Here is a 12500-nt window from a genome sequence, read left to right on the forward strand (position 1 = left end):
ATGAGTATTAGTTTGGGACTCAATTATGTAGTTCTGGATATCTTCAAGTGTTTCTGTAGTGGAGTTGGTTGGGGAGTTTTGTGAGATAAAGGTTTTCTTGTGAGGGGGGGAAGAAAAGTCTGGTGTCTGAAGAATAGGGGCAAAGGAAGGTGGAGATGATTGTGGGGTAGGGGAAGAGGGGGTGGAACGTTTCTATCTGCTGCGGGTACTGCGGGGAGGGAGAGGGGAAGGTGTTGGGGCTGTAGTAGAGATTGGAGTGTCTGGAATTAGGATGGCAAAAGAATTTGACTGGGTAGAGATTGGGTAGAGATTGGAGTGTAGAAGAGGGGAAGTTAGATGGAGGAGGGTTAGGTTTAGGAGAGGGTGAAGGAGCTAGGGGGGTAGGGGGAGTGGCAGAGTGAGCGACATTACTAGAATAGGGGGTAAGAGAAAAACCTCATCGACGTGCTTCCTGTCTGGCTTCACATAGAGTGAGTCCAAGTCTGAATCTGAGAGTTGCTACCTCAGACTCAAATTTGTAGGTGGGGCAGCCTCTATAAAATACATTATGGAGGCCACCACAGTTTGCACATGTGTGTGATTGTGCAGAGCAGAGCATTGGAGTGTCTGGGTTTGGGATGGCAAAAGAATTTGACTGGGGAAGGTAGGAGGTAGAAGAGGGGAAGTTAGATGGAGGGGGGTTGGGTTTAGGAGAGGGTGTAGGAGCTTGGGAGGTAGGGGGATTGGCAGAGTGAGCGACATTACTGGAGTAGGGGGTAAGAGAAAAGCCTCATCGACGTGCTTCCTGTCTGGCTTCACGTAGAGTGAGTCCAAGTCTGAATCTGAGAGTTGCTACCTCAGACTCAAATTTGTAGGTGGGGCAGCCTTTATAAAATACATTATGGGGGCCGCCACAGTTTGCACATGTGCGTGATTGTGCAGAGCAGTTTGATCGAGTATGGCCAGGTTGGGCACATAGTGGGCATCTGGCTGTGGAATGACAGTGTTTGGCTGGGTGTCCTAAACGCCAACAATTTTGGCACTGACGAGGAGGAGGTTGATATGGTCGGACAGGTAAGGATTCCCCACCTATGTAAACATTAAAGGGAAGGTCATGTCTACGGAAAGTAATTTTGGTAATGTTAATGGATTTCTTACGATTTCCGCTGGGAGGAATGGAGTAGCATTGTACATATGTTGCATCATAGTCTGTGAGACAGGCGAGTAAGTCCTCTCCACAATCTGATCATTCTTTGTCATAGATTGGGCAATCTGTTGGGGAGATAGAGACAGTTCCGGTGCAAGTATTGAGGGTTGGATGAGGTTCTGTAGGGATAGGATTACCACATAGATCAGTTAGTTTTGTTAATGTCATAGCTTGGTTTTCAGTTGTTACTGTGACAAGACGGGAGTGGTTGGGTCGGCTACGGAAAGAGATTTTGCCTACTTGTTTTTGGAGGCATTGCTGGAAGAGGAGGGTGTTTTTAGAGTAGGGAGTTGTGGGAGGGATCACGAAAAATCGGTCCCATTTGACTGGGCAAAATAGAGTATTTAGGATTCTTGTAGAGGTGGGGGTAGTAGAAGTGCGGGGATGTGTGGAGGAGGGAGTAGTGTTGAGGGGGGTAGTGTTATGGGGAGGTGGGCAATAAGGTTGTAAGGTAGTAATAAGGGGAGATGGGGTGGCAATAAAGGTGTTGAAGTTGAGCATGTTGGGAGAATAGAAATGTCTCCTGGGGGTTGGTTGTTGATTAGGGTTGATACTGTACTAGTATGCATTGATGATAGGGGAGTTGTTGCAGTGTTCGGAGCCGTGGTCAAAGGAGAGCTGGGATTGGGGCTATTTGATAAAGGGGCAAGCCTCATTGCCCCTAAGAGTGGGGTTACGTCTTCATTATTGGCGATGATAAGCCTGGAGTATGTTGGGGAAAAAAATAGTCCACCCCTCAGGGTCCCCTTGAGGGGTAAGGGCCAGGTATGGCAGGGGAATACCGTGCCCATGGTTCCCTCAGGCCGTTCAGGACTGACATAAAGTCAGCCCTTCATCCTTTCAGCACGGCTCTCACACCTTAGGAGGTGGATAGTAGAAGGGATTGGTGAAGAAACTGAAACGAAAAGTATGAGTGGGAAAAAAGACCATGCAAAATTAGTGGAGTCGATGGCTGAGTCCCAAGGTTGAGGAGTTCCCCATCATTGGGTCTCAGTCTTCGCCTCCTAAGCCCCCCCACGACAACGAGGAGCAAAGGATTGGGGGGGATATATTTATATATATTTATATATATTTATATATATTTATATATATTTATATATATTTATATATATTTATATGTATTTAAATATATATATATATATTTATATATATATTTTTATATAGATATTTATGTATTTATTTATATATATATGTAAATATATATATTTATATTCACACACACACACACACACACACACACACACACACACACACACACACACACACACACACATACGCGCACACACAGACACACAACACACACACACACACACACACACACACACACACACACACACACACACACACACACGCACGCACGCACACACGCACGCACGCACGCACACACGCGCACATGCACACGCACACACACACACTCACACTCACACATACACATATGCGAACATATGTGCATGCATATAGAGACATCTAATCTGGAAAACTGTCTGTGTCTATTCTCAGGACAATCTTTGACCTGTCTTACATTTTGAGACAGACTTGAGACATGTTTTTAGTTGATAATATATGACTCCTCTGATTTATGCCTACATATCTAATGAAAACTTTAGAATATATTCACTTAAAGTGAGGGAAACCTTGCTTTGGCAGATGGCTTTCCCATTCATTTTCGTATTTATTTCTGTACCTAGGCCTTTTGTATGTGTTACGCATACACAATATATGTCTTACTCTGAAAAGGAGAAAACACACTACCGTGTTGATACGCGTTGCCTTTCCTCTCTCTGACTTATACCCCCTCCTCTTCCTTGCCTCCTCAGACCTGAAGATGGAATCCAGGTGGATTCCGAAACTGTAGTCTCTCTTTTTCAATTAAATCTAGTTTTACAGTGTGGGTTTTTATACCATGTCTTACTCTATGCAAAATCATATCTTCATGAATTTGAAAGTATTTATTAACCACAATAGTTAGTAGAAGGCGATGTCACAGCTAGGCACTTTAGCAAAGGTCATTTCACTTTCATGTGTGTAAAGCTGGCACATTAGATTAGAAAAAAATACATCTGTATATATTTTCAAGTATTTTTGAATCAGAAATAAATTGATGAGTGCAAATGAACGATGTAGGCACTCAAAAGGTATTATTGCTATGTGCTCACTTATATTATTTGATGTATTTCAAGTTTTATTTAACCCATTGCTGCTGGAGATAATGAATTAAAAATGGGGAAAATGCTGTGCTCATTTTTTATATTTTAGAGAAATGTCTCTGTACACAAATGGCTCTGCTAATGCTTAGCCACAAAGGAGTCAATTAGTAGATCTTGTGACCTTACCTGATTTCATATTTGCTTGAATGGGCAGAAAAACATATTTTACCAGTGCTATGAATATCGATGGTGTTATTTTTAATATAAACATTTTAATTACTATAATGTTATAAACATTAGCAACAGCAAATTAAGATAATGTAAAATACTTTTGTAATCAATGAAAAGGGTGAACTGGCAATGGGTTAAAAAGAACGTGTCCATGACTGTATTAATATAATAACTAATTATACGATATATACGCTATTTTGAGTAATACGAAAGTATTAAATCAATCTATCTATTTGTTTTCGTCATCTATTTGTTTTCATCATCTCTTTCTGGTGCCATATTTCTATTACCATTTTTCATTCAAGTATTTGTGTGATGTGCCATTTTATGTAAATAACCACCCTCCCTAACAAGGACTTGAACCTCTGCTATTCTGGGTATATGACCCAGTGCTGAACCCACTGGACCACACGAGTCAACAAAAAGGAATGTGGTTGTAGGATCTACATCTACAAAGATCTTGCTTATTAATTTTTGGTGGGTTGTTAGGTCCAATTGATTTAGTCTTCTATATCTATGAGTTTACTGAATTTTTCCACCTTCTATTTTATATGTTATAAAAGCCTTTCTTTGACCTGTGCTCCTTGTAAAATTAATACTTTTTGCCTAACCCATTGGATGCAAGTGCCTTGCTGCCTGCATGTGGCCCAAAACCCTGGCATTAGGTAGCATTCCTGGGTTTATGGCTTGTAAGTCTAATTGACTGTGTTCCTGGAACAGACTCCATATCATCTCTATGGGTAGTCTACAACTCTTTGCAGTAACAAAAATATTGAGTAATATTTTGCTATTAGTGTCATTTCTAAATATTTTCATTATATTCAATTTTCTGAAATACACCCTACACCACTGGTCACAGGGGGGTAGGGATAGGATTCTGAGCAGGAATGTAGTGCAGCCAGCACTCTTACAATCATGACTCAGGGATGGTACATTCAACAATCATTTACCAATGGAAATGATGCTAGACCCCTTCCTAAATGCCCATGGGGTCTAATTACACTCCAGGAGCTTTGTGTACCTATTGCAAATCATTCTAATTACCCTGGTCTTCAGCCAAATTTTTCAGGGCAGCATATTCCCATCACTCCGCTCTCAGTCAAAAATTTTAATGATGTAATGGTTATCTCACCCTAATACAATGGTTAATGGTTAAAAGCAAAATAAATGTGCTAGACATTTAAGGTCATGTAGCACTATAGTTAATGTTAGTGAAGGATGGTTGGGTTAGTGATTAGTTGTTAAAGCTGGGTTTAGGAATTGGCGAGTGAATGTTAGGGTCGGATGAGGTAATGTAAAGGGGTTAGATCAAGTGAAGGATATATATGCGTTTGAGGAAGGAAAACAGGTTGTCAAAACAGAAAGTGTGAGATTCTGTAAGGATGTCTGATAAGTTGGGATGTCTATGTAGGGAGGACGTGGGCATGACAATAGAATATGTGGGACTGAAAGAGGAACATTCGGAAACCGCGAATGTTTCAATAAAGGATAGTTATACTTTCGTTGATTTACTGGCAAAGATTGCAGTGCATGTTGGAGAATTTGAAGGGGAAGGTGCTAGAGGGTGGGATAAAGAATGAGGTTGGGGAGGTGGTGTTGTATCATGAGGGGTGTCAGGAGGTAGAGGGTCTGGGGAAGAGGGTACTTGTGACATGAGGGTTTCACGTGTGTATCCAGGAGGGAGTGGAAGGGATAGAGGGGATAGTGGACGGGATAGAGGGGATAGTGGGAGGGTTAATATAGGTGGGGCTGGAGTCAGGGGGAATGGGTTTTGTTGGGATGGGGTAGGAGGATTGGGTGTAGGGAGAATATGAGTAGGAGGAGGATGGATATCAGCAGTCACTTTGAGTGTGGAGGGAGCGGGAGTTGTAGAATTTGAAGGTGGATGAGTATTAGTTTGGGACTCGCTTATGTAGTTCTCGATTATATAGTTCTGGATATCTTCAAGAGTTTCTGTAGTGGAGTTGGTTGGGGAGTTTTGTGAGATAATGGTTTTCTTGTGAGGGGGGGAAGAGAAGTCTGGTGTCTGAAAAATAGGGGCAAAGGAAGGTGGAGGTGTTTGTGAGGTAGGGGAAGAGGGGGTGGAACGTTTATTCTGTCTGCTGCGGGTAGTGCGGGGAGGGAGAGGGGAAAGTGTTGGGGCTGTAGTAGAGATTGGGGTGTCTGGATTTAGGATGGCAAAAGAATTTGATGGGTAGAGATTGGAGTGTCTGGGTTTGGGATGGCAAAAGAATTTGACTGGGGAAGGTAGGAGGTAGAAGAGGGGAAGTTAGATGGAGGGGGGTTGGGTTTAGGAGAGGGTGTAGGAGCTTGGGAGGTAGGGGGATTGGCAGAGTGAGCGACATTACTGGAGTAGGGGGTAAGAGAAAAGCCTCATCGACGTGCTTCCTGTCTGGCTTCACGTAGAGTGAGTCCAAGTCTGAATCTGAGAGTTGCTACCTCAGACTCAAATTTGTAGGTGGGGCAGCCTTTATAAAATACATTATGGGGGCCGCCACAGTTTGCACATGTGCGTGATTGTGCAGAGCAGTTTGATCGAGTATGGCCAGGTTGGGCACATAGTGGGCATCTGGCTGTGGAATGACAGTGTTTGGCTGGGTGTCCTAAACGCCAACAATTTTGGCACTGAGGAAGAGGAGGTTGGTATGGTCGGACAGGTAGGGATTCCCCACCTATGTAAACATTAAAGGGAAGGTCATGTCTACGGAAAGTAATTTTGGCAATGTTGATGACTTGTTTTTGGAGGCATAGTTGGAAGAGGAGGGTGTTTTTAGAGTAGGGAGTTGTGGGAGGGATCACGAAAAATCGGTCCCATTTGGCTGGGCTAAATAGAGTATTTAGGATTCTTGTAGAGGTGGGGGTAGTAGAAGTGCGGGGATGTGTGGAGGAGGGAGTAGTGTTGAGGGGGGTAGTGTTATGGGGAGGTGGGCAATAAGGTTGTAAGGTAGTAATAAGGGGAGATGAGGTGGTTGATGAAGAAGGTTGTGGGAGTAAAGGTGTTGAAGTTGAGCATGTTGGGAGAGTAGAAATGTCTCCTGGGGGTTGGTTGTTGATTAGGGTTGATACTGTACTAGTATGCATTGATGATGGGGGAGTTGTTGCAGTGTTCGGAGCCGTGGTCAAAGGAGAGCTGGGATTGGGGCTATTTGATAAAGGGGCAAGCCTCATTGCCCCTAAGAGTGGGGTTACGTCTTCTTTATTGGCCATGATAAGCCTGGAGTATGTTGCGGAAAAAAATAAGTCCACCCCTAAGGGTTCCCTTGAGGGGTAAGGGCCAGGTATGGCAGGGGAATACCGTGCCCATGGTTCCCTCAGGCCATTCAGGACTGACATAAAGTCAGCCTTTCATCCTTTCAGCACGGCTCTCACACCTTAGGAGGTGGATAGTAGAAGGAATTGGTGAAGAAACTGAAACGAAAAGTATGAGTGGGAAAAAAGACCATGCAAAATTAGTGGAGTCGATGGCTGAGTCCCAAGGTTGAGGAGTTCCCCATCATTGGGTCTCAGTCTTCGTCTCCTAAGGGCAAAGGATTGGGGGGGGGACCCTAACACAAGGAATTAATTATAATCATATTCATATTTTTTTCAAGGAGTGATTCTGAGTAAACCTTGAAAGAAAATTTAAAATTTTACTGCTTGATACAATCAGAAAGTCTAAAACTATTGTCTTGTATCAACAACTTTCTATATAAAAAAAAATGGACTCCACCTGCAAAGCATAGGTTGTTGAATGAGTCGGCCAGTTTTCTGTCATGGCTTGACTTAGAAAAAATATATGATGCATATAAGTTGTATTCTATCATGTCTTTTTTAAATAAACCAGTCGTTACATATCATTTTCTCTCATATAATGCTGAGCTCCAAAAAAAAGTTGCTTTTCTCAATTTTGCTTGTATTTCTTGTAAAAGTGCTTAATGTTACAGAAAATATATACAGTAATGATTAAAATTTAAAAATATCTGTTCTGAGATTATTAACAGGCAAGAAAAAAAGGGTTTGTCTTTGAGAGCTTTACATAAAAGAAGCAGACTGACCCCTTGAGAATGAAAATCTAATTTGTAAACACATTTCCTTTTGGGTTTTCCACAACGGCCTCTCATTTATTTTTTATTTGTTTGTGAACTGTATGAAACACAACAGAAAAATATTATACAACTACTATTAGAATGATTTTTAAAAATGTGAGTAAAATCTTTTGCTTTGACTGAACATTAGATTTTAAAACTAAAGCTGGGATATGACATCATGGGCCAAGGTGACAGGAATGTACCACTATTACTGTTAAAATAATTATAAAAAAATGTGAGTTAAACCTCTCGCTTTGGCTGAACATTAGATTTTAAAACTAAGGCCTTCTACATATACCCTGTCCTTGTAATATTTCCTGTATTAAACAATTGGACCTAGGTGTCTGTAATGACATGGAAAAATTTGGCTGATGGCCAGGTGACTGGAATATGCCATGATGGAAAAATTTGGCTAAGGGCAAAGGTGACAGGAATGTACTGCTATGAAAAATTTTGCACAAGGCCAGGGAGAAGCGAATGGCTCACCATGAGTCCACAATACTTCTGGAGGGTGACTGGACTCAGAGTGGGTATTTAAGAGAGTTGGATCCAGGGAAGATACTATTTCCATAGTCAGGATCCTATTCCTGCCCACTGTGTCTGGTCATGCAGGATGTATTACAGGAAATAAAATAAAGCCAACATATTGAAAAAAGACAGAATTAACATGAAATTACACACTGTTACTACTATTGCACAGAGTTATAGACATTCTAGAGCTGATAAGGAGTCTGTGCAAGGAAAACAGTCTTGCAAGAAGTCTTGACACTGTACATGAGTGTTCCTGTGGGCAAGGCCTAAATGCCATACACATGGGAGAGTTGCAACTGAAGTAAGCCTTATGCCCACATTTCAGGCCACGTACAAGCAGGGAGGTACCCAAATGCAAATGATAAAGAAAAAAATATATTCTGAAGGCCAAGTAATGAAATACTGATGACAATGTAATTACTGAAACAAAAATGGTAAAAAAATTAATAATAATCTTAAAAAACAAAAACCATTATTCAATACATACCGATACAAGAAAGTGCAATGCCATATCTATATGCTTGCTGAGTGAAATTTGGAAGTCGCAAAGAAGATGGCATCTGAAATACAAATGTTGAAGATTATTTTCCAAGTATTTATAGCTATCTAATCAGATAGCTATATTTTGGTTGACGATAACATTACTTGAGCTTAAATCGCCAAATACATCACGTAAATCTTCCTAATTACATTTTATAAACAAAATCCCTTGGAAACAAAATGTGGAGTAGTTCCCTTCTGACTGCTACTGTTTTCAATGCTAATATCTATCTTTTATTGATATCTAATCATTCTAATTATTTAATTACATTTATCCAGTGATGGGAAATAAAAGCACAATATCATTTTTGGATATATACATTCAAAGATACTACAATTACTTAAATAATGAGAAAGTAATGAGAGAACCTAGGTTTCAGAATAAAATTGTCTGCAACTTCTTAATAACCATAACACTTGTAATGCGGCTAAATTTTGCAAAACTATTACTTATACTACAATTTTATTAACAGTATTTACACCACAATATGAAGGTACTCATGGCTTACTAATTCTAATCAATGCTAAAATCCAGGCTTAAGTATTGTATTTATATTATTTGCAGTAATGGTAGCAAAAATGTATGTATAATAGCTACCATGGTAGACAGAATCCATAGCTTAATGAATCAATTTTGGCACATTTTCCATATTTAACACACTTCAAACAAATTAAAAATAATGTGACCTCCTTTATACAAGAAATAACAACAACAAAAATACAGGACCTACACCAAAGTACAGTACCCTTCATCACTGTGATCATGATTATCATACATATGGTTTACAGACCTAAGTTCAATTTTGCCAGATTATACATGGAGGACATTAATTTGCATTTGTTGAAGCTGCACAAGCCAAGAGGATTACTTGAACACATCAAATAATTATTATTAATTTTGCTACTTCTTAATTTCCAATTCATAATAATTTCTTCATTGTTATACAATGATTTAGAATTCATCAATCCATTACTTCCATGTACTGTTTACCCCGTACTACATATTTGTTTGAAGATTATACTTTACAGAAAACAGCATGGGCACTGGTAATCTCATTGTAAGCAGAAATCAGACAAAGATTCTGTTTGCAGGGTACAAGATACATCCACTGTGATATGGATGCTTCTGCCTAATGTAGAAAACCTAAGATGAAAGGCCAACAATTTTCCCTAGTGATTTGCTGCTGGAGGCAGAAGCAGGTCTATGGAATCAAACTTTTATTATACAATTTTTAACATTTAGCAAAAATCAAGCACATATGCAGTTCATATTCCCCCAACTCAAATATAACATGGGTTTCCTAAGTCTCTTCATTAGGGAGTTGGGAGGCAGGTGATAAAAAATAATGAAATGAAAAGAGAATATACTTATCTCTGAATGTTATGGCTGTCCATATATAGAATTTTGCTTTTCCTCCATTCCTTTTCTCTCTTGATAAAATTCAGAATACCTTCACAAAACCAATCTCACCAATTTAGTTATTGATGGATTCTTCTCACTCTACTATCCAAATATAATGAAATACTCTACAAAAAAAAATATTACCCTATTGTTCCCCAATAGGAGGGGAGGGGATTGGGGCCAAATATGAACAGACTACAGTAAATATGTAACTATAGAAATAATATACACAATGAAAAAGTTGCTGTATTGTTTAATGCAGGGGGCTGATGCCTCCCTGGAAAAGAAAGAATGCCCAATATATGTACAGCATGGAGCATGAAAGAATCTCACAACTCCATCACCCTCCCAGCTGAGCACTCTCACAGATTATATCAAGCTGATTAGTAATTCATAATTCCTAGGTTATAGCTCACCATGTTCGCCCACATGAAGGTCATATGCTGCTGTGAATATGAGGATTCTTTATTGTCCAGAACAGGGGTTGTGGGGCAGCAGCTCCCAAAGGGAGGCATCACAGGGTACACAGCCCCTTCAATCTAGCAGTATAGCAAGTTACTGTCTGTATCATGTTCTTATATTAGTTATTTTACCCTTCAATTTCCCTGGTATCTTCCATGACCTCCAATGCTATTGAGGCCTAGAATGTGGGGGTCTGGGGGGTTTCTGAGGTATAATTCCTATATGTATCTGTACTTGAGAGTGACAAGAATCAAACCATACCTAAATCATTATGACCAGTTATGCAAATACATTCTAAACAATCACTTCTCTCTCTTTCGTCTCTGCTTTTCTTTTCCCCTTTTTTCTTTCCCAAGACAATTTTTTTTCTCTCTCTTTTTTTTAACTATATTAATATTTCCTTCCACTTTCACCTTTCCCCTTTCCCTCAATTCCAAAGCTGGTGTTCAAATATGTATATAATAGCTGAATACTGCTGATAATAATAAATTAACACCTTGGATTTGGGTGACATGACCATTATAGCATGGAAAAATTAGGCCTCAGGGCCAGGTGACGTGAATATTCTGTCATGCAAAAATTTATCTGAGGGCCAGGATGACAGACAAATGCCATTGTGAGAATTTCATAGGAAGGCTGGCATGATGGAAATAACTAAAATACAAAAAAATGAAAAATAACAAAATTATACATTAAATCTTTAAGGCATGGACATACTAAACTTGGGTGAATTGAAGATTAAATTCTTGTAAAGACAAAAAGTTGCAGTCATTGGTACAAGAAATAATCTGCAGACATGAATGGTACTGCTACAAATAAGGTCACAGGAAGCCATGCTCACAGCCTTGGTCCACTCAGTGCTCCAGAATTTCAGTAAAGTATGTTGGGTGGGTGTTGGGGGGTACACCCAGCCATCTCAATGTCAATCTTGTTAAAGTGTAGGGTGCTAAAAATTAGTTTGTTTAACAAATTTTGTGACAGAGTTGGGACTTAGTCTCTGGCAAGTGCATCCATACTGTAAGAATTAACAACGTTACTTCTTGTTATTGTTATTGCAGTCATAGACTACCTGGAGAGAGGATATGGAGTCTGTGCCAGGAAAGCATTCAATTACCATCTTGATACAGCATATCAAGTGACAAATATGGACCTCAGAAAATGGCAAAGAAGCAGAAAATGCCTTTGCACTATCTTCATACAGCATATCAAGTGACAAATATGGATCTCAGAAAATGGCAAAGAAGCAGAAAATGCCTTTACAGTGAGATGATAATAATGCAAAGGGAAGGCAATGAGTAATGACCTGCACACAAAAGTTTGTGTGCAGGTTTGTGTTTGTATGCCTGGCCTTCAAGCCAAACATCCATAAGAGTTGCCAATCAAGTAAGCCTAATACCTGGATTTAGGGCCATCTGTGGGCAGTGAAGCACCCAAATCCAATGGGTTGTCTGTGAACTGCATTTACTGCACAATATGTTGCTAAAGCTATCCAAGGCAACCTACAATGGCATTAGTGGTAACTAATCATTGGCACACCACCACTATCAAAATTTTTACTCAACTAAGGGCTGAGTATATCTTGCCAAGATATGTATGTTTTGTAAGCCTCTGGGCTAGTACAGTGGTAACGTGTCGGCCTCTCATCCGAGAGGTCGGTGGTTCGCGCCCCGCCCAGGCGCTAGAAGTTGCAATTGTCGCCTGGAGGTTACTGCTGTGGCTGGGCACCACGGTTGGTAAGGACTATGCCAAGTCAGCACCAGCTGACACACGTTAGCAAGTCGACATTAGACGACACAGGCCGGGCTTTCCTCCTTGGCATAGCCCGGGCGAAGCTCAGCTTCGCAAATCGGACTTGTTTTATGTTTTGTACTTCCGCCAGAGCACTGCAGGTATAGGTACAGGTAATTACTTTAAGACCTGTTTACTGTCATGAT

General features: G+C 40.3%; 1 protein-coding gene across 4 annotated transcripts in view; it reads right to left on the reverse strand.

The window, feature by feature from the left end:
* Positions 1-12500, reverse strand: part of LOC125026505 (pectinesterase inhibitor 10-like) — a 33418-nt gene that overhangs the window by 19735 nt on the left and 1183 nt on the right. For 2 of the 4 annotated variants that reach the window (XM_047614993.1, XM_047614994.1), the window contains exon 2: positions 8650-8722. In XM_047614993.1, the coding sequence (XP_047470949.1) occupies positions 8650-8722 (73 nt within the window). Of the gene's footprint in view, positions 1-8649; positions 8723-10520; positions 12228-12500 lie in introns of those variants that run through there. The other 2 variants (XM_047614992.1, XM_047614991.1) reach the window with 2 other exon arrangements.

The sequence above is a fragment of the Penaeus chinensis genome, chromosome 6 (assembly GCF_019202785.1).
Source record: "Penaeus chinensis breed Huanghai No. 1 chromosome 6, ASM1920278v2, whole genome shotgun sequence".
Lineage (NCBI taxonomy): Eukaryota > Metazoa > Arthropoda > Malacostraca > Decapoda > Penaeidae > Penaeus > Penaeus chinensis.